Source organism: Epinephelus fuscoguttatus, linkage group LG16, assembly GCF_011397635.1.
Source record: "Epinephelus fuscoguttatus linkage group LG16, E.fuscoguttatus.final_Chr_v1".
In the NCBI taxonomy this organism is placed as follows: domain Eukaryota; kingdom Metazoa; phylum Chordata; class Actinopteri; order Perciformes; family Serranidae; genus Epinephelus; species Epinephelus fuscoguttatus.
In genome coordinates, this window is record NC_064767.1 from 9949803 (window position 1) to 9976992 (window position 27190).

At 41.3% G+C, this 27190-nt stretch overlaps 1 protein-coding gene across 3 annotated transcripts in view; it reads right to left on the reverse strand.

Annotated features, from left to right (window-relative positions):
* Positions 1 to 979: 979 nt before the first annotated feature.
* kcnq5a (potassium voltage-gated channel, KQT-like subfamily, member 5a) overlaps positions 980 to 27190 on the reverse strand; it is a 158287-nt gene continuing 132076 nt past the window's right edge. For 2 of the 3 annotated variants that reach the window (XM_049600054.1, XM_049600055.1), the window contains 5 exons: positions 19982 to 20223; positions 16962 to 17070; positions 11323 to 11454; positions 5823 to 5949; positions 980 to 5445 (listed from right to left, as the gene is read on the reverse strand). In XM_049600054.1, the coding sequence (XP_049456011.1) occupies positions 4378 to 5445; positions 5823 to 5949; positions 11323 to 11454; positions 16962 to 17070; positions 19982 to 20223 (1678 nt within the window). In that variant the 3' untranslated portion in view covers positions 980 to 4377. Of the gene's footprint in view, positions 5446 to 5822; positions 5950 to 10854; positions 10972 to 11322; positions 11455 to 16961; positions 17071 to 19981; positions 20224 to 27190 lie in introns of all 3 variants that reach the window. The other variant, XM_049600053.1, reaches the window with a different exon arrangement.

The window sequence follows — 27190 nt, forward strand, 5'->3', positions numbered from 1 at the left end:
CGAACTGACACCAAAGTATGGCTCCTTGAACACTGTCACTGTAGTCACGACCATTTCTTCTTTTATATTGTCCTTCTACTAACCAGGAAGAGACTCAAAATGACCTCCAAGAGACACAAAAAGACAATAAAGGAATGCAAAGGCACTACAGAGACACAAAATATCTACAAAAAAACAGGCAAAACAACCACAAAGAGGCACAAAATGACTGCAAAGAAACACAAAACAATCACAAGGTGACACAAAATTATGTCAAAGAGACACAAGCCACTACAAAAAGACACAGAACAAGCCAGAAGAAGACACAAGATTACTACAGACACAAAATAACCAAAAAAGACACAAAGACACCTCAAAAGAACACAAAGCAACCACAAGGAGGCACTAAATGTCTACAAAGACACACAAGACAACTAAAAAAGTCATAACATTACGTCAAACAGACATAAAATTACTTGAATAAGACATAAAATTACTACAGAGACCCAGATGACTGCAAAACAAGCACAAGGAGGCTCAACATGTTGACAAAAACACATAACAACTAAAAAAGGCACAAAACTACCTCAAAAATGCAGAAAACAATCACAAGGAGACACAAAATGACCACAAAGACACACAAAGTGACAAAAAGACACACAAAATGACACACAAAATGACAATAAAGACACAAAACAGTCCCAAGGAGACACCAAACTACCTCAAATTCACACAAACCGACCACAAAGACACATAACCACTACAAAGTCTGTGTATCTTGAGTGAGTCCTGACATATCTGCATATCTGTGCCCAGAGGCCCACTGTCTCAAAACCCACCCATAACCACACCCCTTAAATCCATTATCAACCACCCTGAAAACTTAAAATTATCATTTCAAAAAAGGCAACATGACCATGTGCTAACTTTCACTTTAAGTTTATGAAATTCTGATTAAAAAAAAGACACAAAAACCAAAAACAGTTTAGTTAATTTGTACTTTATTAATGAATAATAAAATTATTTTTGCATTTCTCATCCAGAGAACATAATGTGCACTTTAATAAATTAATTTCAAAGAAATAATAATGTTAACATTGTCAAGCTTTAAGGCCCAGTTGTGTAATAAATTACTGTTCAAGCAGTAGAGAAATGGTATTATTATCCATCAAAGCCGTATAAAGTCTGTGGCTAAAGCTACATGACTTAAGTGAACTGGATGCCCAACTCAAAATGAGCAGTTTGACTTCAACTATACAGTATGATATAGGCTATAGGCAAACAGGACCTTTGTAGCCCTGCAAAGAAAAAAATGAAGACTTTTCATATGCAAGAAAGGCACCCTTAAGCAATTTACAGATTGCAAAAATGAGCATGTTTTATGTGGGAGATAATCCATCCCATCCCCCGACTGGCTGAGTCCTTGAGCTTTCCTTGTGTCCGACATCTCGCTCCACAGTAACTGACAGTTTTGGTTGGCCTCTTTTCATATGTATCAAAACTCAATCAACAACTACAACAAATCTATTCCAATATTAAGCATTAAACTACCATGTCACATTTTCAGGCTCCTCAAACTCACCAAAAAACAAATGTGCTTTCACGTTGATCATATATCTCATCAACTCCTGCATGGGCTGTATAATATTTCAAAATCAATCTACATGTGTTTACAATTGTCATTTGTTAGGAGATAATACTTGTTATGTTCTTCTACAGAGTGTTAATTTATTTGCTAAGTAAATTTGCACTTACCATTCAAAACAAAGGGAATATAACTGAAAAACAATGATGAATAAAGGTTGTTGTTAACACGTTAAAATACATTTTTAAGACTGCTGTGACGGCGTACCCCTTTAAGACGTAAACATGCAACAACAAATCAAAATGGCTGACATAACATTAAGATGGCTGACGTATTTTTGTGCATAATTCTCACTCAAGAACAGTCAACAAGCAGGATGGCAGTGAAAACTATCAAGTGTAGTGTAAGGACAGTGTCATTCAAGGAACTTGCAGCACACCATTTTCCCATACGCCTGCTAGTGAAATCTGAACAAGGACTGAATGCACTAAAATACAAATGTGTGCACTCGATTTTAAAGCTTATTACAATGACCCTACATGGTTAAATATTATAATCATGTTTGATGTGGTGAGGAGGACGTGTGCATATTTAATATCCTGGGAAATATGTTTTTTTTGGGGTGCAGCAGAAGATGTAAAAGAGGTTAACACAAAAACCACATTTTAATCTGAGATCCTGGCTCGTCCAGTTAGTCTACTGCCAAGGTTTTCTTATAAGCACATTGCTCTGGATCAGAGCACCAGCTGAGTGCACAGAAAATATCTATTAGGATTTTATATTGAGATTACAGGGCACGGTTTTCTCATCTCACTCCCTCTCGCTCCTGTTTTTTAAGTGAATATATCAAATTTTTCTGACATCGTCAGCAGCAGAACGGACACATGGATAAAGTAGCAACATGCATACTGGATCAACAACAGTGCATGTGCTGTATGTTGTTTTCATGGGTGCAAAATAACATATGTACATGTTGCCCTGTAACAACACACTACATCTCATGTTGCTTTAGACTAGGAGGAGGGAATATGCTCAGTCCAGCATCATTATTAATGCACATGGTGCAACCAGCACCCAGTAAAAAGACAGGGTTTGTCAAAAAAAAAATCTAAAGACCTTTAAAGGTTGTATGTTTGTTCTAAATTGTAATAGGAAGTGGGTTATCTATATGACTACTTTCAAATTAGTTCAAATTAGTATATAATAATGTTCATATAGGCAGACTTTGCTCGAACTTTTTCATTCAAGATTTTGGAGGAAACATTTTTTTAACATGCAGAGGGACATCCAGGCCACCAGCAAGTGTGTGACTGCTCTTCACTGTAGGTACTGCAACAGTTGAGACATGCAGCATGTCATGCTTGGCTGAGAGAGCCCACTCGATAAGCCTGCGGCATTTCAGCATCCAGACCGTAAGCAACTAACTCACCAGGCTACTGTCCAAACCAAATGGGACATGGTCCAGCAGCCCTTCATCTTGAGTGATCGCTGATAGGCCATTTTTCCCCAAAAGGTTTGCTGCATCCAAATTCACTGACAACTTGCTGACAGATGAAACTGAGCAACCGCATAAACATTGACTAATGTTTCTGTGGTTGTAGAAAATGAACAGAATGTGATGCTTGTGGTCTGAATACATGCGGAGGGTTCAACCTTTGGCCCTCTTTTGTAATCCAGCTATTCCCACCACACCAGGCCTCACCCATTATTCTCCTTTCATTCATTTGTTTTTGGAAACAGTCCATGCAGTGATATGTATGAAAGCGTAAGTAAAAGATGACATTTTACATTGCCAAAGACAGACGCTGAGTAAGAAGAGCGAGTGACTCCTCTTGTCTTCCAACAAAGTCTCTGAATACAAGCACTTGTATGAAAAATAAAGTCATTAGTCAGTCACAGCTCTTCGTCAAGTTGGCTGGAGTATCCTGTGGTTGTGGTTGTGGTTGTATGTGTGTGCATGTACCTGTGTGTGTAGTGGTTTCACCGCATGTTAAGAAAGAAGTGGTTGACCTATAGTTTCCAGTGGCTTCTGTGAGGTTCAACTCTACTCTGGACTTTTAGCTGTGAGACATACAGTATTTCCTTCTGGTTTTATTCACTCATTTAATTGTCAAGGTTGCCACAAGGCAGATTAAAGTATGCTTTACTTTCTACGACAAACACTCCTGCTTGTTTCAGTGATGAGCCCAAACTAGGTTCTTTGGTTTGGGTTTCAGTTCAGACTGATGGAAATTGCATGGACAAGAAAGCTAACATTACTCACAGACACTTACTGTTGTGGTGAACCAAATTATTTTGCCTCTACACTTTAATTCCTAGTAGGCAGGTGTCAGACTGCAGGCTCAGAAATCAGTTAACATTCCTTCCTTGTTCTTTATTTTAAACAAAATTAAAGGTTATTAACATCCTTTTTTATTAATATATGATCTTGTATATGAAAAACCTTTTTTTTGTATAAAGTTAATAAAATTTCTGAATATCTTTAGTAAAGACCAGAGTGATTTCTCTTAAAGGAACATTATTTGTGTATTTTGTCTTAGATGACTATGCCCACTTTCATACATATCTTATACCTCCATTACTATTCTTTATGGTGATTTCAGTACCCTGTAAAAAGCAAATAACTCATAAAATCTTTATGAAAGTGGGAATAATCATGTTAGACAAAATATAAAAATATTGTATGTCCATATACAAGGCATTGTTTGGACATTTGAAACATAATCTGTATAGTGTCCTGTAAAAATACTTTAAAAGTATTCCCCAACAATGTCGTGTACATACAGTATGCAGGTGTGTGTGTGTTAATGTGGTTATGCCAGCTGTATATGTGGGGACTGACTGAGAAAGTCGGGGTGTGGTGCAGCCTCCTCCACAGTCTGTAAAAGGTCTGAGGGGCTGCTGTCGGGTCCCTGGGACAGGTAGTCGAAATGTTCTTCTGCTGGCTCTAGCTTGCACTCACTAATGAAGAGTTCTGTTCCGTCCCAGTTGCTAAGGTCACCGTGGGCGTTGCCACGTTTGCTACCGTTGCTGCTGCTGTTGTTGAGCGCAGAGGAGAGACCGGGGGCACGGTTGGTCAAAGGCTGGCTGAGATTGTGCACGGAGAGGGATTTCCCGAGACTGCCTCCCCAGTCTGAAGGCCTCTCGTCCGGGCTAGACGAGAGCAGCAGCAGGGGGTTAACCTCCAGGCTCATGTGCCTCCTCCAGACCCCCTCAGATTTCAAACCAGACTTCTCCCGTAGCTGCACCCCTCCCTGTGCAGGGGTTGCCTCACTGTCCCCTTCCTGGTCAGCATCTACACTGGATCCCACAACAACAGAGGGGCCCAGGCTCCCCTCATCTACCGAGACTTCATCTGTCATTTCATCTGGGACGGGGTCAGCGGAGCACCGCAGGTGGGAGGGATGCAACGTTGGGGGCAGGCGGAGGGTGAAACCTCCTGTTGAAGGAGGTGGAGGTGGCAGGTCAGGGAAGTGTGCTCTTTTGGAGGTACCGTTGGGGGTGACCAAGGTCGGGTAGGGGCTATCAGGCGGCAGCAGGGGTGATGGGGAGAGCGAGGCTGTGGACGGGGGGTAAGATGGAGGTGCTGAGTCAGGGGGGCAGTCATCATCAGCAGGTGCCAGGATAAGCCGCAGGCCTCTCGGGTTGGAGCAGAGAGAACGGCCGATTCCCCCATTGTTATCTCCTCCGCCTCCACCTGGATCACCTCCCTGAGGAGAGGGAAGATCCCTGCCGATGATGGAGGACTGGTAGTCCGAGTTGTGGTGGTTGTCCAGCTCAAACAGGGGCAAGGAGGAGAGGGTGAGTGCTGTGGGGCCTTTCTGTAGCACTTGGCGGTAAACGTCCAGCAAAGAGTCCAACTTTGATTCAATGGAAGTTACCTGGGAAAAAGAGCGAGGGAGTGAGACCATGAAAGGAGGCAAAGCAAGAGAGGTTTTGAAGCTTAAAGGGCTGCTGAACAATTTATGACTTTTATTGACCTCCATTTTCAACCGAGGATTTTTTCCGTAACACTGACAGATATCTGGTGTTTCCAAAACAGATGTCAAACCAGTAAGTGAGTTTTGAAGCCAGAGATCTCCGTGCTTGGCACAGTAAATCCTGACTCACTGGTATTGATCAAAAGCCCAAATCAGCTCCTTGCTTCTTATATCATTAACAATATTGGGTAATAAAATCTTGCAAATGCATTTTTAAAGGATAGTGCTGATGCAGTTTTTCGCCCTCTCAGATTTTTTTTAATCAAAACTCAGCTCACCTGTCTCTCCACCTTACACACACGTCCCAGCATGCTCATGCCCTCCAGAGAGTCTCCATCTGGATGCAGTTTGTCCCTCATCTTCTTATCCACAGGGATCTGGCCTTTTCCCAGAATCTGATCCACCCTGACACACAGACACACACACATATACCGGTGTTAATATATTGAAAATACTGATGCTGTAATATAAGTAGGCACCCCAAGCCTCATTACAGGTTATCCCAAGTCACGTCACAAACCTAAAACAGCAGTAGGATGTTAAGGTTAGAGTTAGTAAAACACACAACACACGGCTGTATCAATGCCCTTATCTCCAAAGTTGTCCGTTTTTCTGGAACAAAGAAAAACAGTATATTCAAAATGGTGTACATGCTGTAGGCCTATGTCATTTGCATGGACTCTTTTCACAAATAAAAACCAACATGCACACCCCAAAAAAGACATATTCACAAAATGTGAGGAAAGGGAATGAAAGCAAGTTATTTATGAGCACTACATCTCAAAATTAGATTCAGCAAAGAGCATATTGTTGCTGTTGGATGAAAACCTGGTGACTCAAGCTCGACGATGAACTTTTGAGTTTAAAAAAAATTCATGCAACGTGTTCAGAAAATGTTCACAGCCCCTTTATAACTGAATTTACCAGGTTTTTGCAGAACAATGTTGAGGTGTGTACATCCATCACCAGATATTCATTTCACTTTCCATTCCAAAATGAATGAGCAAACATACATGTATATATATGGGGCTGTATTCACAAAGCTTCCTAGCGCTAAGAGTTGCTCCTAGTGATGAAACGTCTGGCGTTTTCTTCTTAGGATTTCCCCTTAAAGCTAAGATTAAGTCAAGATAAATGTTACTCACAAAGTGTCTTAGCCCTTAAAAGAGCTCCTAAGGTGAAAAACTGAAAGGGATAGTGCACCCAAAAATGAAACCGTGAGACATGGGCACCGCGTTCAAGTGTGCTCACGTCCTTTCGCTGGTCTCGCGCTCACAGGGAAGCAGTTAGAGCTACAGGCTACAGTGAGGCTAAAAACAGAGTTCAAATGATGTTTTTCCAAGGAACTTTTTATGTCGGGGCTTCAGGACACTTGGATCACTACGGACGAGCAGTATGGAGATACTTTGTGGTTTCAATTATGTGTTTTTGGACGTTTGAAATATGGGGCACCGTAAGCCTCCATTAGGTGGAGATGTATTGCTACCCACTCCCCCCTTGGATCTCCACAAGGGATGTGAGGACTCCAAAACTTCACCTAAGCCTCTGTCGGCATATTGGTGAGTAGATAATGGCTGAATTTTCATTTTTGGGTGCACTATCCCTTTAAGAGCAGGTAGGGGGACTTTGAAGAGTTTAAGAGCTCCTTAATCAGAGGAGAAAATGGTAGAAACACAAAGAGGGAGGAGAAATATTCTTCAAACACACCCAACACAATCATTCTATGACACCAGAGATAAAATGATCACAACACTGAGATATTTGGAAAATGGGAAAACTGCAACAGTGCAGCAGTGATGACTTGGCTCTGTCTCAACCTCCCATCAGCAGAGTGATCACACTAACAATGACAACACTTTCACAGTCAGCAGTTCAGTTCATTTCCACTGGGTGACAACACCTTGCAGGCTCACTAAAGGGTGTGTCTTAGACAACCAATCACACCTGTTAAAAGCAAGCATCATACCCAGCAACAGGGTCAGCCACACCTCTTTACTAAGGAAAATGTTTCTGTCCCTTATTAAAATATTTTTAGGCTGAGTTAGGAGCTCTCTGAGAGTGCTCTCAGGAGTTTTGTGAACACGGCCCCTGATGTTTTAAGGCATTTAAAATCCAGGGGAGATGCTAAACACAGAGCTGTATTCAGATTAAAAATGAATCTGTAGCCGGCTTTCTAAATGTCAGAGTATTGATCAAATCACACAAGTTCTTTGACACTATAATAATGTCAAATTAGTGACGTTAATTAAGTTTGTGTATCTCTAACATGCATCGATCTAGGAGAGGCCAGCACCCAGGAAACACAAGTTTTATCTAAAACAAAACACATGAATTAATTGGAAAACACAGCTGCACACACGTTAGCAACATTCACACACACACACACACACATATATATACACACACACGCAAATGTTTCCCCTTTCTGGTGAAGGAAAAAAAGATGAAGTATTTGCATGGTATCTGGTATGTATGGTATGTAGCAACACGACTGATGGGTGTAAATGTACACATAGTACACATTTGCATCAAATGCAAATGTTTGTGTGTATCAGACTTGATTAACAAAATCCTCACCAAATGGCTGGAGTTTAACACATTAGATCATGTTTCAGGTTAACAGCTTTTAAAATCCTTTTTTGTATGTTAACATCCTAGTACATAGTCTAATGTAAACTCCAACCATCTGGTGCCATAGGAAAGTGAATACAAACGGCGAGTATTTCTGTGAGCATGTCTGTTTTAGTGTGACAATTCACACTCAAATGTTTTCGGGGACAGCAAGGGAACTAATGAGCACTAATAGTCATGGAGAAACTAATGGGATTCTATGGTAAAATTAAAAGTTAAATAAAAGTAACCCTGAGCCAGAGTGCTTCTTCCTGTTGTTGCTGTAATAATAGTGCAGGGCAGGAGAGGACATGTTCCTGGGTCGGCTACTCAGGCTGGGACCAGAGCCCGCTGCACTGGCCAGTCTGGAGACAGGAAAAAGACTGGGTCAGATACAGATCTTTCTCTCTGTCTCTGTCTTACACTCACTCACACACCCACACACACTAAAGCATGAAGCACAGGTGGACAAATGAACAAATACAGTCGCATAGTAACTGATAATAAATGAAATTGGCATGTAGATAAACACAGATGATGAGAGGGGAAAATGGGCTGAAAATAAAGTTGTCAAAGGCTGATATTGGAACTGATGTTGGAATTTTTTTAAAATATTTTGATAATAAAACATGTTCAGTATTATCATGTAAGTAGTCTTTGTCCCACATATTGAGCATAGCGTTAGTTCAGGCAGGACATGATGTCAAGCTCAGCTCACATCCCAGCTACATCAGCTGATGGAGCAGCTGATTGATGGAAGGGAGTCAGCTGATAGATCACATGATTCCTTTCTATGCAACCAATTGGTGAATCTCATTCAGGGTGCCCTATTTAAACTGCTCTGGCCTGCCTACTGTTGCTGCTTCCTCTGCAAGCTGCTATGCAACCCGCCTCCACCCCAGCTCCTCCTTTTCATGCTGTGTCTGACTTATCAGTGTCATTTCTGTTTGTCACTGATGCTGCTCTGTTCTGTTTCCGTGGGTCTTTGCTGCTGCTCTCACTGCCTTAGGCTTCCCATGTAGGTGCATGGAAGGGCAGGGAGGTTTGCTCTCTGTGTCTCAGGTTTTCCTCATTTGCAAGTGGAAGGGCAGAGAAATGTGATCTCTCTCTGACTTCAGGTTCTCCACACAGGCACGTGGAGAGGTGTGCTCTCTCTGCCTTAGGCTTCCCATGTAGGTGTGTGGAAGGGCAGAGAAGTGTGCTTTCTCTGCCTTAGGGCTTTCTGTGTAAGGCTGAGGAAAGTCAGAGCGGCCGCAGAGCCACACCGCCAAATATAATACCGCTAATGTAAATAAAGTTTTCCTTAACTAAAGTGGTCCTGACTGAAATTTGTTTATACCACAGCAGGAAAATTTATAAATAAAACAGCTTTTAGACTGTAATGTCCTCTTCAATCCACATTTGACAATGCAATTGTCATTTAGATGTTTTTATCAGCCTCAGAGAGTAAACCATTAAAAACAGACTGTAATATTCATAAACAATACTGATACAATGGATGTCTGATAGCAATGCTAATGAGATACAGTAAATGCACCTCTCAGCACTGACGTGGTCTGTGTTTATCTACAGCCTTTGCCAAAACACACTTCAAACCAACACCCAGATACAAAAAACAAGCACTAGGTCGTTAAACAGGAGAACTACTTACAGCACTGGTGTTCATTCAGCACAACAAAACACCAGATGACAGAGAGCTAAAAACAAACTTCTTTTTTTTTTTTAAATGTAATTTCTACATGTGAAAGTCCCAATCCATAATGGTATAGCTAGCACCCCCTACTGGAATAATATGCCAAGCTTTGCTTTACAGAAGTTAAGTGATTATGGACTCAAAGCCTCTTTATGTGGGTGGAAGATGCAAAAGGAACAAGAAACTGATGATGAACAAGTCAGATTCTTGATGCATCTAATATGGTAAATGGCGTTTTATGGGGTCAAATAAATTCTGGATTGGAGCTTTTACGTGAGGAAAACCTAGATGAACTGCATCTCTGTGTAGCACTGAATAGATTGTCTTACTTCTATTGTAACCTAGAGCATGTTAGCTAACGAAATGTTCCAACTGGTTGAGGTGGTCGAGGTTCCCAAATCAGGATTATGACATAGTTTTCAGTGTGACACAAACAAGTATTCAGAAGCATTTAAAAGTATTAGATTACTTAAGCTAAACAAATAAAAATGGTGTAATAAAGGACCTTTATGGTTGAAAATGTTGTGACTATGAGTCAGTGTCTGTTTCTTAACTCATATTACTGAGGCTCAGCAGAACCCAGATATCTTCTACCTATAATGTAACATCTGATTCAAAAACTTGATATATTTTCATTATTCTCCTCATGTAAAACACTGTTTGTAATCCATTGCTTGGGCTCCTTGATGACCTCTACAGCCAGACCTGGGTCAAGCAGGCAATTTGGTTAAATTTTCTGTTGCAACTCACCACATACTATCTCAGATTCAGTAAATGTCACCTGTCACACACATTATTTCCTGACACTCAAGCTGGCAGGACTAAACTAAACTGAATTAAATTAAATAAACCAAAGCTTCTGTGATTCTTTCCAACCTTTACAGGCTATTCTTATGCAAGGATGCAATACATGTTCATGTGAATGCATGCTGCATGACGTCATCAAAGTTTTGGTTATGTTAGCAGGGAAGCAGTTGGTGAGCAGATTAGGACAGGGTATGTCTAACCCCGGTGCAGACTGTTTCCTCCGGGCCTGGCTGTAATATAAATGCAGGGAGGGAGAAGAAAAGGTCTTGTGGCGGCTGCTGAATGGCCTCGGAGGGGGACCCACTACAGTGTCTAGTCTGGGAGAGAAAGGGGACACACGTGTACATATACAGTACATACACACACATACACAGTGGGTACAAAAGACATAGAAGGAGGTGAGATCAAGGTAAAAGTAGATTGATTTTATTTTACAAGACTGTCAGTAGAAGACTGGTAGGAACTGCAACAACAGTGGTGGCAGCATCCACCTACGCAAGTCCATAAGAGTAAAAGCTCTTGCAGTATATAGACCAATTTACAGATGTCAAAAACAGTAAACATGAACATATAAGTTGTTCAACTGTATAGAAAGTTATGATTTTTTTATACTTGTGTGTGTGTGTGTGTGTGTGTGTGTGTGTGTGTGTGTGTGTGTGTGTCCTGACCTCGTCTGAAGGCTCTTGATGCGACAGAGCATGTCAAGGTGTCCTGCAGAGTACTGCTCTATGACGTCCTTCACATCGTACGGACGCAATGTCTCCTTAAACTTCTTTTTTGCCACATGGAACTTCATGATCCTACACACACACACACACACACAGAAGCAAATAGAGTTAGACAGGGAGAAGAGAGATGCTGCGGTCAGTAACATAAGGGTGTAATTACTATAACCAACCACTAGATGGCAGCAGCAACTTTGGGATGATCCCTGTTACGGTCCACTTGTTGATCTTTTTGGAGCGTAATAATGAAAACATTATTAAAATCTCAGATACCTCAAAGAGTGTCTAAGGGGAAACCACAGCTCACTGGTTCTCTTGTCAAATCCATAACAACCAAAAAGAATGGCTTTGAAACCTGAGTGTAATCCTCTATCTCCTTCTATTTGGTGAGCAGAGCCACTGCTGGGTGGATAATATTGATACAGGTAAGGAGATCCATGTACTCGGTGCATTTGGATTCCCCGGTGGCTTCTGCTTTTCGCCAGTTGCCGGTTTTTCTCACTGTCTAAATGGAAACAACGGTGACAGATGACCCTCTGTAATAACAGTCCTGACAGGGGAGGGGGTGTCCAACCCTCAACCTGACACCCTGGGAAAGCCCTGGGCTCTGGCTGCCCATGAAGGAGGCCTGCTGGGTGGGAAGGCAGGCCTTAGTTGGGTGGTACTGGTGATCTGTGTGTGTCGGAGTATAGAGAAACAGAGGCGCCAGTGATAGGAAGGTTTGACAGACTTCAGTTCACAATGTTACAGTTCTCACGCACACTGATGTACCAAACACAAGCACCAGTCCCATCCTACAGCATTTCAGGGAGACAAACCCTGTTACATCTTTCTCAGTATATGCAATTTGGAACAATCCAGCAATCCGGATAGGAAAGACACCCATCCTGTATGAATCATGGCTAGATAATAATATTAGGATATTAGTTGTTTGTATCCATCTTACTCCTGAGGGCACTACTGTGGAAATGATTATATGCACAACTTCCAGTAAGAAAGCAGAAGTAGCAGTAAGCTAGTTAGTCCCATAGACTGTCTGTGGTTAGTCCCAGTGGCTACTCTTTTCAGTCTTCTTTTCTAAAATGTCTCTGCAGAGCTCTGGTACCTGTTGCAGTGTCTGTGTCTGTAACGACTAACGACCAGTCTAAGCTACGTATTTGTCTTCAGCAACTGTGCGTTGAACATGTGACCAGAACAAAAAGGGATTGTTGCTGCTGCCAAATGTACCATTGATATGAAAATAAAACCACAAGAGTTTCACCAGACACAGCGAAAAAGTATTAGAGAATGACACCTAGAGTGACAGCCAAAAGTTACTTCTTTTACTCCTAATTTATATGACTATTACTGAAATCTGCTGCTAAATTCAGCTTCATGTTTCGCTCAGGACAATTTTTAATTAATCAGAAGTTAAAAAAACGAGCGGAGGATTAGCTGGGAAACATCACATTTATTCACTTTACATGGAGCTACAGTTTATACTGAATTATGTTAAATGTTTGCAGAATGTGCTAGTATCTCTTAATAAGCCATCAGAAACCAGAAATCATCTTTAGAACGAGCAGATGTTTACCTTAAGCTAGCTCGGGCCGTGACAAAGTTAACAGGATTTCAATGGAGCAAGGCAAGCTAATTGCTAGCGTGCTGGGTTGCTTTGAGATGTCTGTCAGAGATGGCAGAGGTATGATCATATAATGCTGTTTGAGCTATAACAGGTGGTGTGTTCCACATTTTATTTCCCCATTGCTCTTGGAAAGAAGTGTACTGTGAACAAACAAATTTCCACTGGAAATCGCCGGTTTCGGTTTGACGCCAAAATGCACCCATAATTCACACAAGATATCATGGGGACCAGGACTAAGGTGGGTAGGGCAGACACTTTATGTTCCTTCCAAGAGCTTAAAGACGAGTTTGGCTTGAAAGACAAGAGAGGATTCTGGTGTTATCTACAAATTAGGAGCTGCATTAAGAGTTTGAGAGTTGTCTTAAGTAAAAAAGAGAACAAACTGGTTTCTGGCAGACACCTTTATGGTAATTGTGTAATTAGCAAATTTAAGAAAAAATTGGGAAAAATACCCTCATTCAATTATCAAAAAGGACGCCTGGACAACTGTAGAGGCCAGTGCTGGATGGTCAGTTAGAGATGCACATCACATCATACACAGGTATTATTACACCCCAGCTAAGCTTCAAAGAAAGGGACATATGGGGTCAATTCTTCATTTATATTGGGATTGCTCATTTGTTCCTTCTTTCTGGAAAGATGTCATCAGATGTATTGGAGAATGGTTGCATAAAAAAATCTCCCCAGCTGCCCTTATTAGGAGACCCTGCTGCTGCTACATATATCTTAACAACAATTTAGACTTGCACTGGCAGGCTTTGTTGGGGCATCAAGGATAATTCTGCATCATTGGAAGAGCTTGAGAAAGCCTGTGTTTGATGGATGGCTAAAGTTGATGATGGATATTGCCTCTTTTGAATCATTAATGGCAAGTACTAACAACTGCCAAGGGACATCTTATGAAGTCTGGTCTGAAGTACATTAAAGAAGAAACATAAAGGAAAGATGAGATTTTTGTTGCCTAGAGGAGGAGGTATCCTTTTGTTTATCCTGTACATGTTTTAGTTCATTTACACATTCTATCTCCGTATTTGTAGAAGTATGTTTTTAATTTGAATTCATCCTTTGTGTGTGATCGTTTTGTTTATCAGGTACTCAGTGAGGCATGTTGATTCATATTGCAAATATGAAATTTTTTTTTACAGCTTTCACAACCTGCAAATACGCTGCAAAGTGATGACTGACCGGATTTTTTTTTTTTTTTTACCAAACTAAACCAAATTATTTTCGGTGGATTCCATCAAAACTTGGACTCTTGATAGAAAATACAAATTCCAATCTGCACAAAGTTGGATGTGCCAAACTGTGTTCCACCCACCTGACGCCCACTCTGTGTAAAGGCAGGCATCATAAGTATTGCGCAGACATGCAACTTGTTTACAGACAGACTCAGAAGCTAATGGAAGAGGATCTGTAGGAGCAACACTGGCAATCATAACGGCCTTGGCTTGGTCTTTCTTCTTTAGTCCTTTCAATATACAGTGATACAGTGATACCAGTACTATCTGGCATAGGTGTTAACATAGGGGATGCTTCCCTTCCTTGCTTTCCCTGCCAATAAAAAAACATACATTTTTGCAGAAAAAGCACAAATTGGTGCATAAAAAACAACTAGAATGCAAGAAATTAAGCGTTTGATGCTCTAAATGTTCTGGTGGAGACCCTCCAAATCCCTTTTTCATATGTTTTTTAAATGTAAATCCTGTTTTACTGAGAGGTGAAAATGGACATTTCTTATGATGAAAAACTATGATGAGGGTGAGAAGAAGCAGCGGAGTGAGAGAATCAGTTGGCGCCAGTTGGATAAACATTCGCTCACAGGGTGCCGGTGCCAGTGTAAGAGATCATGGTCTGGTGAAACACACACACGATCACACACACACACACAACTGCGTGAAAAACTCCCTCAGGCTAACCCCTCAAACCCAGCAGTAGGTCATATAGATAAAGAGAAAAAGATGGAGAAACACGGACGTGAAGACACAGAGAAATCCGTTTATAAATGCAAACATTGTGTGAGCCCCTGCACTCATGCGTGAAGCATGTTTTTTCCCATCCAGAGTTACATGTATAGAGGAGAGACGACAGGCTGGGGTCTGTGTTGTTGTGGTATATGATCTGTTACTGTAGCACTGTGAGGAGATACGTGTGAAGAGAGAAAAACAAACTTGTTTTGAACCTCCTTCAGCAGCCATCATTTCTGATCAGCTAGAACTTGTTTAGGCGTACAGAACCAGACTCAAAAACACATGTATACACCAGGTTATTGGCTCCTTACTCTAAATGCATTCATTCAAATATGGTATTTTTTTTCATTCATGAATTATTTGATCAATACCTTCAGATCATAAAAGAGCCTCTAAAGAAAGCAGGCGAACAGTGAATCAATATGGCACGTAACCTGACTTTAACGCAAGCTCAACTACAGAAAAGATTGCACTACAGTGGTATACAATCAACAACCAGCCAATCATAAAAGGAGGACTCAGTTCAGTGACATCACCGATTGACGGGTAACTGTTCAGTTCAGTGAGCTGTCACTGTCGATTCAGAATCAATGGACACAGGTGAGAAAAATGGCCCCAAGGGGGAGTTTAAATGATGTGACTAATCAATAAGACGTCCATTATCAGTCCCAGCAGGTCACAAAATACAGTCAGGAAGCTGGAGGGTTTCAATGGAGCTAAATTCCAACAAACCACCAGTTTCAGATTCATCAGACAGCTATAGTTGATCATAAATAGCCAGTCAGAAGAAGGGTTGAATATCAAGATAAAATGTGTCGCTTCCTAATATCTAATAATTGATGATGGTTAATGGTTTAAAACCATTCAAAATAAAGGATAAATATTGAAGATTCCAGTCTCATTTTCACAGTAAATATAAATCTACAGTCTGCAGTAGTGTTGTCACGATACCAAAATCTTTGTTTCGGTACCCATACCAATATGAATTTCGATACTTTTCGGTACTTTTCCTAAGGAAAAGTCCTTTTGGCTACAAACCTTTAGAACAATAAATAGTAGGGGTGTAACGGTACCAAAAAATCATGGTTTGAAAGTTCCTCGGTACGGACGTCACGGTTTGGTTGCTCAAATGTTTCACCAAGTTGGTGTTGTCTCGTGTTGTCTCCCTTGCGAGGCAGACTTTCTCTAGTCTTTTCTCACGTGCGCCAGCTGCGGATGTTGATACAGGTGTTGTCATACACACCACTTGCGCAATCTGTGCTCCAGTAGGAACAAGAAAGGCATTTGTGTGCATAAATGAGTAAAATAAATTAACTAAATTAATGAATTGAATCAATTTCAAAGTACCGGTATTTTCCAAATGCAGTATAGTACCATTTGGAATACTCGAGTACCACGGTACTATTTTAGTACCGGTATACTGTGCAACACTAGTCTGCAGCTGGGTGGCTTAGTTTAGCATAAAGACTGGAAGTGAGGTCTAAAGATAACAAAATACACAGGTCAGGTCATCATGTCTGCCTCTTAAAACAACAGTTTGTGGTTTTACAGGTCAGAGTTAGGGTTATGTTGACCATTTCTTAGCCAGGCGCTGTAACTTCCTGGAAACTTGCCAGGCACCCAGCGGAGACAAGTCACTGCCCCTAATCAAGATATAGTCTGGTAGCTGCTTCCCTGATTATTGTACTAAGGAAAGAGTCCTGAAACCCAGAAGTGAGTTAGCCTTTTTGCACTTTCAGTTCCTTCGTCTCGGGGTCAGTTGTTTGGGTTTGATTCCTAAAATAAGGTCTGTGGTTAACACAAGAGACTTTCACATTTTGCTCTATGGCACAATAAACACCAGTAAACACCCTACTTGTTATTAGTATTTGGATGCAAGTTTGCAAACCTGGTTGTTGGTTTCTTTTCCCTTCCTCAAACATTTGTAGGATCTTGGTGGTTCAAAGATGCTTTGGATGAAACACACAAGTGTAACTGAAGCAGGATCTCACCTGACAGCTCTGATGACAGCCTTGAGGGGAGCTGATAGATCCTCCACTGTAACATCACAATGGCAGCCTCTCTCATCAAAGGAATCCTCCGTGGTCATGCCTGTGTCCACTGAGAGAGACATACCGCCCTTTCATCAATAAATGAAGCCCACATGCAAAATCATTTCCAGTCTTTAAACTCATAAAACATTTTCTGCATAGTCTGGACAGGAGTCTCCAAGAATGTTTCAAACTGATACTATTTTGGCTTTTAGGTGGTGAGAATTTATGCCCTGCTTGGATGGGATCAATACGAATGGGCAGCGTTTTGCCAGCTCAGCTATGTAAGGTGAGAGAGGAGGGTATATATATCCCTTATACTGCCAATAATTAGGAGAGTAGAAGACACAGACAGAGGGACGGACATGGAGAAGAGGAGAAAGAGCAAGAGAAAGCATGCGGGAAAAATGAAAAGAGAGTGAATGATGATAAAGGCCACATAAGAGGTTATAAAGTCAGTTCATATAAATGATACGGGGGAATAAGAGGAGACACAGAGGTGCTATTAAAACAGTCAGCATTTTTTTCTATTACTGTAGGGTAGGAGCTTCTGAGTGAAAACGCTGCTGCACAAAATACAGTATACATGTACACTAATTTATGTCGTAATAAATTCATTCACAAAACAGGACATTTAAAGTACACATGAAAGCACATAATTAAACTCTGTTAAGATGTTCCTCAAGATGTAAAATACCCACCTGGATAAAAACATAACTGGGACTCCCATTGGACACATTACTGCATCAAATGAAAATTCTGGTGCACCATCTTAAAAACAACCATTCAGCCTGACCTATTGACATATTATAGATTAGATCATATAGGACACAGATGGCTGCACAGCATGGCGGTTCTATTAAAGGGGAACACCACCCAATTTAAAAATTCCAATATGTTATTTCCATGGCTTTTTATTTCAATCAATAACTGCGAGCATGACCTGCTCTCTCTCAAAGCCAGAAACCAGTGAAGTTAGTCTTAAAGTTGTGATGTCATGAAGTAGAAAGCTGCTCCACAGACAGTGAATGTGAGACTGATTTTGTGGACTCACAGAATATTTGTTTTCCTTTTTAAACCCAAATCAGCTTTATCCTATTGTAGTGTTCTCAATGTCTAAGACATAAAATGTTTCCTTATACACTTATACACTCCCCTGGCTGCTCTCAGTGTCATCTAAAACATCTGTCACTATTCACTCTCTGTGGAGCAGCTCTAGACTTTATACCCTAAGACATCACAAATTTCAGTTTTAACACTCTAGTTTTTGGATTCAGGAGAGAGTTGTTTATGTTTACCAATATTTTTGGACTGTCTTACACCACAGGAATAACATGTATGAATTTTGAAAATGGTCATAGTTCCCCTTTAAGTTTAAGACATCAAACAAAGTTATTCTAAATTTACCACGACTCGGACTCGAGTCACAAATTTGATGACTTTGGACTCAATTTGACAAAATCAAAAAAAGACTTGCAACTCCACATGGACTTTAAAGGCTCTCTAAGTCTTCCTAAGTTTGAAAAGTTTTTGTCACACACAGCAAACATCTCCTCACGATCCGCTAGCTACATGTCCTCTGAATGTGCTGTGAAAAAGTCCGGTCTCTGTAAGCAGCCCAGGCTCCGCAAATGGCAACAGAAACATTTGGGTCCAGGCTGCACCAACCAGCCAGCGTGAGCCTAGTGAATGCACGTGAACACACATGAACGCGGTGCCCATGTCTCACGGTCTCGCGCAAGGGTGCACACGTGAGCGCAGTCCACAGAGAGACAGTTAGAGCTACAGGCTACAATGAGGCTAAAAACAGAGTTCAAATGACGTTTTTCCAAACAACTTTTTATGTCGGGGCTTCAGGACACTTGGATCACTACGGACGAGCAGTATGGAGATACTTTGTGGTTTCAATTATGTGTTTTTTGGACGTTTGAATCTGGGGCGCTGTCAGCCTCCATTAGATGGAGTTGTGCTGCTACCCACTCTCCCTTTGGATCTCTGCAAGTGTTGTGAGGACTCTAAAACTTCACCTGAGCCTCCCTTGGCATATGGGTGAGTAGATAATGGCTGAATTTGCATGTTGGGTGCACTATCCCTTGAACAGGTGTGTAAATCCAGCAGCTACCGCTCGTTCATGGCAGAGACATGGAAGACTAGGGGGGAGGGGCGAGCTAGCTCCGCTGTGTTTGATAACATTGTTGAACGTAAACAGAAGAGATGCCCAACGGTGCTTAGCGTGCCTTTAACACCAGTGTCTTGCTGCTTCACTTGGACTTGAACCTTTTGACCTCAAAATACTTGATACCTCACTCCAAGTCCACAGATTAAAAAGTATGTTATTTAAAAAGTGTCCCACAAGTCAATTCATTTTCTGAATCAACTAAAATTAACGCTAGTCATGCCAAGCAGGTCAGTGCTTAAGTCTCTGAATCAATTTTGTTCGAACATATCCAACAGCATCCAATCAAATTGCAGGAGGGGAACCATTAAGAACTGACGTTGTGTTTCTGAGCACCAGTTGGAAAAAATCATACCACAGATACTTAATTTAAAAAAACTATGGGTGGTCAACATAAAACAAACAGCAGTATGCAAAACGTGTGGGTCGAAAATTACAGAGACACATCTTCCAACAAACTTAACGAATAAAACAAATTTTAAAAAGCATTTAAGATTTTTAAAAATAATATGATTACTCTGTAGTTAAAAGGGCATTACACTTAGTGAAGAGTGCACTATGACTTGTTGAGGACTCGAAACTTAAAGTTCAGAAGTACAAAACATGGAGTTTGACTTGGGACTTGAGTGCAAAGACTTGAGACTTACATGTGACTTGCTAAACAGTGACTTGTTCCCACCTCTGACATTTACTGCATAAAATGGAGCACTGTGCGAAAAAGAGTGATTTGTAAGACGTGGTTTTGGATGTTTGGTTGCTATTTACAGTTACACACACACTCACACACACACACAGTCCCACTCACCATCTGGGACAGGAGTGCGAGTCTGGCTCTTCAGCCTCAGCGATGGCCTGAACCGTGTCCGATCGTTGAAGCTCCAGCTTTTCTGCACTTTGGCCGGGCTCCCTCCCATCAGCTCGGGGCCTCCTACCACCTCGTTGCCAGGGGAAGAGCGTTGGCGGTCGTTGATGGACGTCTGCCTGCTCTTCATGCTCTGACCACGGGGGCTCGCCATCCGGACCCGATCCTTAAAACTCAACTTCTGACTGCAGGGAGGGAAGGAAGAACCGAGCAGGAAAGAAGAGGATAGATGGATGTGGAAAGAGAGAGGAGAGAAAAACATTCACAGAAGCAAAGAGAAGGATTTGGGATGGGGGAGACAGAGGGAGCATGATGGAGGTGAGAATTCAGAGATAGATGGATGGGGATGATGGGGAGAGAGAGTTCATGATGAAGTTGATAAAGAAAGAGTGTGTGGCAGAGGTCGGGGGTTGATAGAGAGACACAGGGAGAGGAAGAAAAAAAGGAGATGCTGTCAGCACCTATTTCCTCTCAGAGGGTGAGAAGAGTTCAGAGCACAGACACAGGGCAGCGTTCTGTCTTTCCCTTCAGCCCAAACATCATCCATCCAACTGACATGCCCAAAACACTAGAACACAGCCAGATTGCCCGCCAAGCAACCAAATAAAAATCCCTCAGTACTGCATCCTGAAGTGCTGCAGTCCTCACCCAATCATCTCATAATCTATTCATGTTCAGATTTTTAAAAGAGTTAATGAGATTCTTACAGGCGATATGTGAAGCATGGTAACATCATCACTATATTAACTTTCAGACTGCCTTAAACAAATGAGACCAGTATTGAAAGATGCTTCAAACAGCCTCCACATGGTGTTTTTCGTAAGATTATTTTTGGGAAACTTCATTTTTCAGAGATTTTGACGGCAGCATGTGAATCAATGTTTAGTGGTAAATCCCAACAATTGAATAAATACTTCACTGCTGGAAACATGGCCTTTTAATAAGATGCGGTAAAACCACGCAAATATTTTTGAAACTGGTGCCACAGAATCAGAGAAAAAGGACACTTTTGCTGACGAGGGAGAAAACCTACAACTACCAGAATGCCGATAAATGCTCCTGCTGTTGAATGATGTAACGCGAACACGTCTGTTTGAAACAATAGTGGCCGGTTGGCAAGAAATGATCTTGCATTACAGTTAAACAGTGAGCTGGAACATGTTTCTGAAAACATGAGGCGAGAAATAGCCAATATAGTAACATCCTTTCGATATATATTCATTCCGCACTGCCTAGATCTACCATTTGATTGGATTCCGATCTGAGTTTGAGAGGACTTTCACACCTGCACTGTTTGGTTTGGTTCAATCAAACTCAAGTTCGTTTGCCACCTAACTGCGGTTCGTTTGAGCAGGTGTGAACACAGCAATCACACTCAGGTGCGCATCAAAACAACCAGACCAAGACCTTCTTGAAGAGGTGGTCTCGGTCCGGTTACAAACGAATTCTGGTGCGGTTTGTTTGTGGTGAGAACGTGTTCCGACCTGGATCTGAACCAACTGCAGTCACATGACACATTGTTTGGGTTAAACATGAGCATGTCACAGTCCTGGAGGATTATTAATGTGCACCTCCTCCTGTACTGTCTTAAAGGGAAATTTCGGTTTATTTCAACCTGTCTCCTATCGTCCTACATTTGTTTCAAGTGACTAATGACATAAAAATAGTAGTTAGCATGTTAGCTGTTAGCCTAGATACAGCCGGGGCACATAGGAGCGTCAGACCTGTTAAAACGTAAGTGAACGGGTAACCTTCAAATGCAAAGTTAGTCCACTAAACAAGCTTTTTTTCCACAAAGACCGTGCCTCTCTGCACTCTGCAAAATCAAATTCCTCCTCCACAAAGTCGAAGTCTGGCAAAAATCAGCCATTATTCTATAAATCTTTCATAAAATAAGTGAATGAACTTTTCAGGCTACTGTCCGGTTCTGCCTTCCAGCTGTTGCTGCTTGTTCTCGCCATATTTCGGCCGCGCTTTGGAAAGCAGAGCTAGATGGTAAACAAACATGGCAGCACACCGGTAAGATAAGACAACACGTTTACATGTCGTTTTCTATATGTTCTCTGACATTTATCCTAACGATATGAGGCGGTCTTTGTGGAAAAAAAAGCTTGTTCAGTGGACTAATTTTGCACTTGAAGGTTGCCCGTTCACTTACGTTTTAACAGGTCTGACGCTACTATGTGCCCCGGCTGTATCTAGGCTAATGGCTAACATGCTAATTATTATTTTTATGTCACTAGTCACCTGAAACAAATTTAGGACGATAGGAGACGGGTTGAAATAAACCAAAATTTCCCTTTAATATGCACATTCAGCACATCCAATGCCTCAAAACACTGTTTTCTAGTTGGAGCCGCGCCTCGTTTTCAAACTGTATGCTTTGACTAAAATGAACAATGACAGCAATATAGTCCACGATGAGCAGCGCTAAAATCAACCTGCGTAGTTGTCCCTCCATTGTGACATTAGAAAGTGTCACATTTATCTTGCAAGTGTACTCTTCTTCAACGTTTGCTTTACTTCCTGGATTTTTCCCACATGGAAATTCTGACCAATCAAGAGCAGCTTTCTCACACAAGGCATTTGATCTGGTCCGCTTGTAAATGCTGCCGTGAGAACACGAACCAACTCTAGGCAATTATACAACTTTGTGACAAAATTAGTCCCTGATTCAGACCAAAGGAGACAACTCTAGGTCTGAAAGCACCCTCAGATACAGACGGGTTTCTCTCTTGATCTGCTTCTATACTCACTGTGTTGGCGGTGGCACCATGGGTGGCGGGCAATAGAGTATCCCAGGACTGAGTCCTAAAACTGTGAAAAATCCCATAGGGTTTTTGACGAGGGAACCAGAGCAATGCTAACTTCCGCGTCAGCCTACAAAAAAACGTCATCCCTGGAGCAATATGTGCAAAAACGCGGAAGTATAGCCTGTAATTTGAAACTCGTATGGCGGAATTTCATTGGGGGTGAGGAGGGATATCTTGGCATTGGTTGGACGGAGGGAAGTTTACCACAGTTCATTTACACATGCTGTCCACATTGTTTTGATACAGAGCTAGCTGAAAAATGGCAACGTACCCTTTTAAAGATCCAATGGGATGCAACAGTAATGTGGTTTAAAAATGCAAAACACAAACTCTTTTAAGGTCTCAGTCGTTCACTGCAGTTACACCATAGTGTGACGGTTAAATATGCTACATAAAGTAACTTTAAAATCTATCTTTTGAATACTATTATATCATTATTAAGACCATACCATTACTCTTATTTTTAACACTGTATTCCTCTATCACTTCTTTTTCCCAGTTTAAACAATTAAAATACCATCAGCCACTGGAGAATGAAATGCATTTATGATGTTGATCTCTGTAGTAACCTTGCAGGGGCTGGTGGGGATGCAGAAAGTGCTAAATTAATGGGACTCACTGCAGTAAACTATAATGTTGCTAAGGCAAATATACAAGCATGCGATGCAGCAGAGAGAGATGCAGGGTTCCAACACATTTTCCATGCCATAATTTCACAGTTTCCAAACCTCAGTGTCTCACCTGAATTTCAGCGTTTTAATCTGCTTTAATCTCTTTAACAGAAGTTGTTTTTTGCTTGCACATTCAGAAAACTTCTAAAGACTTTGGGAAGTTGATTCACCATAATTTCCCAAACCTGGGCCTGTGCATTTTTTTCCTCACTTTCCCAGACTTGTGTGGGAACCTTATCCAACACTTCATGACAATATTCACCAATGTTCAAGGCAGAAATAAGTATTAGAAACAGTGGAGAGCAGAACAGATCTTTATCTATCACTATTCTTTCTATCTCTGAGGGCTGACATGACTGTAAAGAGAAGTGCAGCAGTGATGCAGGAGGCATGCAGTAAAATAAGGAAAAGCTGCAAAACCTACAGCCGTACACTGAAATGTGCACAATTATCATGTTTTGTTGGGAGATATTTAAGGTCCAACTGAAATCACATTTAGTTATCCCTGTTTGTCATCAAAAAACATGTTTTTAATTATTAATCATTTTTTAATATCAAAAGGAGGAATAAAAGGTCTTTGAGGAAATATCAGAAATGATCCTTTTAGTCTCAGCTGGCTGGAGGGGCGTGTTGGTGTCTGTTTGATTGACAGATGTTGCAGGCTAGGCTCTGGCAGGGAACGAGAGATGACAATGGTCAGGCGGCGTGTTGATGACCACTGTGGCTGCATTGCTGTGGAATCAAGGAAGTGTAGTGTTGAGTGCCAGCTCTTGAGATCTACAGGACATATTTATAAGTGGAGTGTTAATACCGCCACAAGTACAGTGCTCTCCATGACTCACTACTGTACATTCAAGAGCAGATGAAGAAATAAAGACCAGGGAGACCAGAGATTTTAGCAAACTCAAAATTTTAAGCATCAGCAATGTAGCTTTTGTTCTCCAAAATAGCCGGGCTTTGACTCTTCTGAAGGCCACAAAATGTTCGTGTGAGCTATAGTGGCTGTGCCATCGTACTAAAGTTCCTAGGTCACCTAGTCTGCGAGGTGTCTCGGTTTTGACTCATGTTCCTCCTTATTATACACTTAAACACTGCATAACACGGTCAAAAACTCATTAAGATCCAAACCAACACCGACTTCGCACAACGTTGTCAACAACCCCGTTTTGTTATGCGCACTAAACTGGCTTAAGGCACCATCCCTGGCGTAAATAACTTCTGCCTGTAATCTCACACAGGAATAAAGTAAATCTAAACATAGCCTTAGTATAGTTCACTTATATACAGTACTCAAAATACACAGAAACTGTTGTGTAAACTTAAATATAATCAGAACCTATACGGCACTATCAACACAGACGTCTTTACCAAATATAAAAATGTGCATAAGTGGTTCTTACATGAGCTTTTGCACCTAAATGGCGCACATGCTCTAGCATTGCTGGGGTATACAACTATAACTATGTCATGGCATGTGTACTGCTGAGGGCCATAGGAAGCACAGTGTCACGTGTGCAATTGTTTGGATGAGAGGTTCTCGAAAAAGCTGCAAGCAGCAAAACTGGAGGCCAAGCAATGTGCCTGTTCTGAACAGGCACATTTTAAACTAGTACTGCCCTGGTGCTGTTTGATCTCCTGAGACCCCGACTTTTGTTTGGTTTGCATTTTTAATTTCTTCTAGCTATTTAGGATCAGTAGGATGTGATAAGTATAAAAAAAAGAAACATTGTCAACAACGAGTACTTCCTAATTAACAGTGTCTTAGCTCTTCACTGTTGCTAAACTTGGTCAACTTTGTTGCCATATCAAACTACAAACATTATTAATCATAAAAAAAGAAGTTTCAATCATTAAATGTGATCAGGTTTTGGACCTTGTCCTCTTTTGTGTCTGGATCAGCTGCAGACTAATCTCTCAAGACAGATTCGGCAATTTACATTGTAGAATCTGTCGGCGGCCCTGTGCAAAAGACGACTACAGAGGGGGGTGCGGCTTTGAGTTTGAACAATGCTGCATTTAGCCAATCACAATGGAGGGGGCGGGGCCGAGACTTGCAGGTGTCCCCAGGAAATGTGTACCTACAGAAACAGCAAGCTCCGCGTCCATGGCGACCGCTCCACCCAAAACGCCGTCTTGTCAACGTGAACATTTTTTTTTTCCAGTGGATGTCTTAGTTACAACATGATTGAGCTAACTGGAGTAGTTTCATGTCGTATCTGACAACGGGAGACTTTTAACAGATGACATCCTGATGTTAGCTTTGGTGCTGTTAGCTGTCCCTGTCAGCTGCAGCCACTGATGCTTTCTAGACATCGTAATTTCCCCAAAACTGAATAAATACCACACATAGCAACACAAAACTGGTTTGCTAGCTCAATCATGTTGTAACTAAGATATCCGCTGGAAAAAATATTTTATTCACGGACTGTTTATTAAGTTACTGAGTTGCTACAGACACCGCTAATGGGGCTAACAGCTAACGGTTAGCCCAGCTAATCTACGATAACCATGTTATTAATTACAAAACGTGCACACAGAAATAGTAATGTTTGTTCAATCACTGTGTTTATACACTTTACAAACATCAGATTAGTCTAAACGGTGATATAGTGACATGAAAAATGTGATACATATATATATGTATGTATATATCAAAACTCTGCTGGTTTTCTACCTGGAAGTATTTGTAAACAACGACGCGATTCCCTGGGGGCACCCCCGGAAGTGAAGGGGTTGAGCGATCCCCGAGGTGCCTGCACTTCCTTTAGTCGAAAAACTATGGGCAGTGCCTCCAGAGGTAAAGGAAGAAAAAAAAATCATTTTTTTGTTGGTTTGTTTTTTTTTTTGAACCGATGGATTTCCAGATTGGCTGCAGACTGACTTGGCAGAGATGGCTGCCATCTTGTTTCTACATGGATTAGTGTATTGTGCTCTTACTACCACTCGATGGCACAAGGAGTGTCCACGCATGAGGACCACAAGTCTAAGCTAAGCAGACTGAAGTATAAAGTCAAGTAAACCCAAAATACGATGTCCTCATACGAGGACACAGGGTCTCAGGGGGATAAAGTGCTGCAGCTGAGCAGTTTATTAGCTATCTCGCCTAAAAACTAGGCAAGCAATTAGCACACTTTTACCTGGTGAATGTTTGCTTGCTTGTTTTTTCAGCAAACTACTGTGCTGGATAAGATGCATGTTTCTGTGTTAGATAAAAATGAGACTTCAGCAGTAAAGCTAATGTGGGTTGTTGTTCTTGTGTTGTGTAGCAGACTGCTCTCGGGTTCAGTGTGACGTCTGCTCTGCCTGTGACAGAACGCTGATATTACTGCGTCAAGTAAGATTGTATTGGCTGTATCGAAATAAGATCTCCAGACGGATACAGGAATGGTAGTCCTTTGAAAATAAACTATGTAAAACTGGTTTCAGCACCGGACGAGTGATTTACAGAGCGGATATGTGGTTTCAGTTGAACATTAAGGTGAAGTGGGTCCAGCCCCGTGAATTACTCATTTTATTTCCATTCCTTTTTGTTAAATTGTCATAAAACCATTTTATCTTTTCAACTAATGGGACTGTAACATTTAAAAATTAAAGAATATGAATTAATCAAAAGATATTCATGTGGCTGGACTCAGTTTTAAAAAATATATAAAGTAAAGGGGAATTAA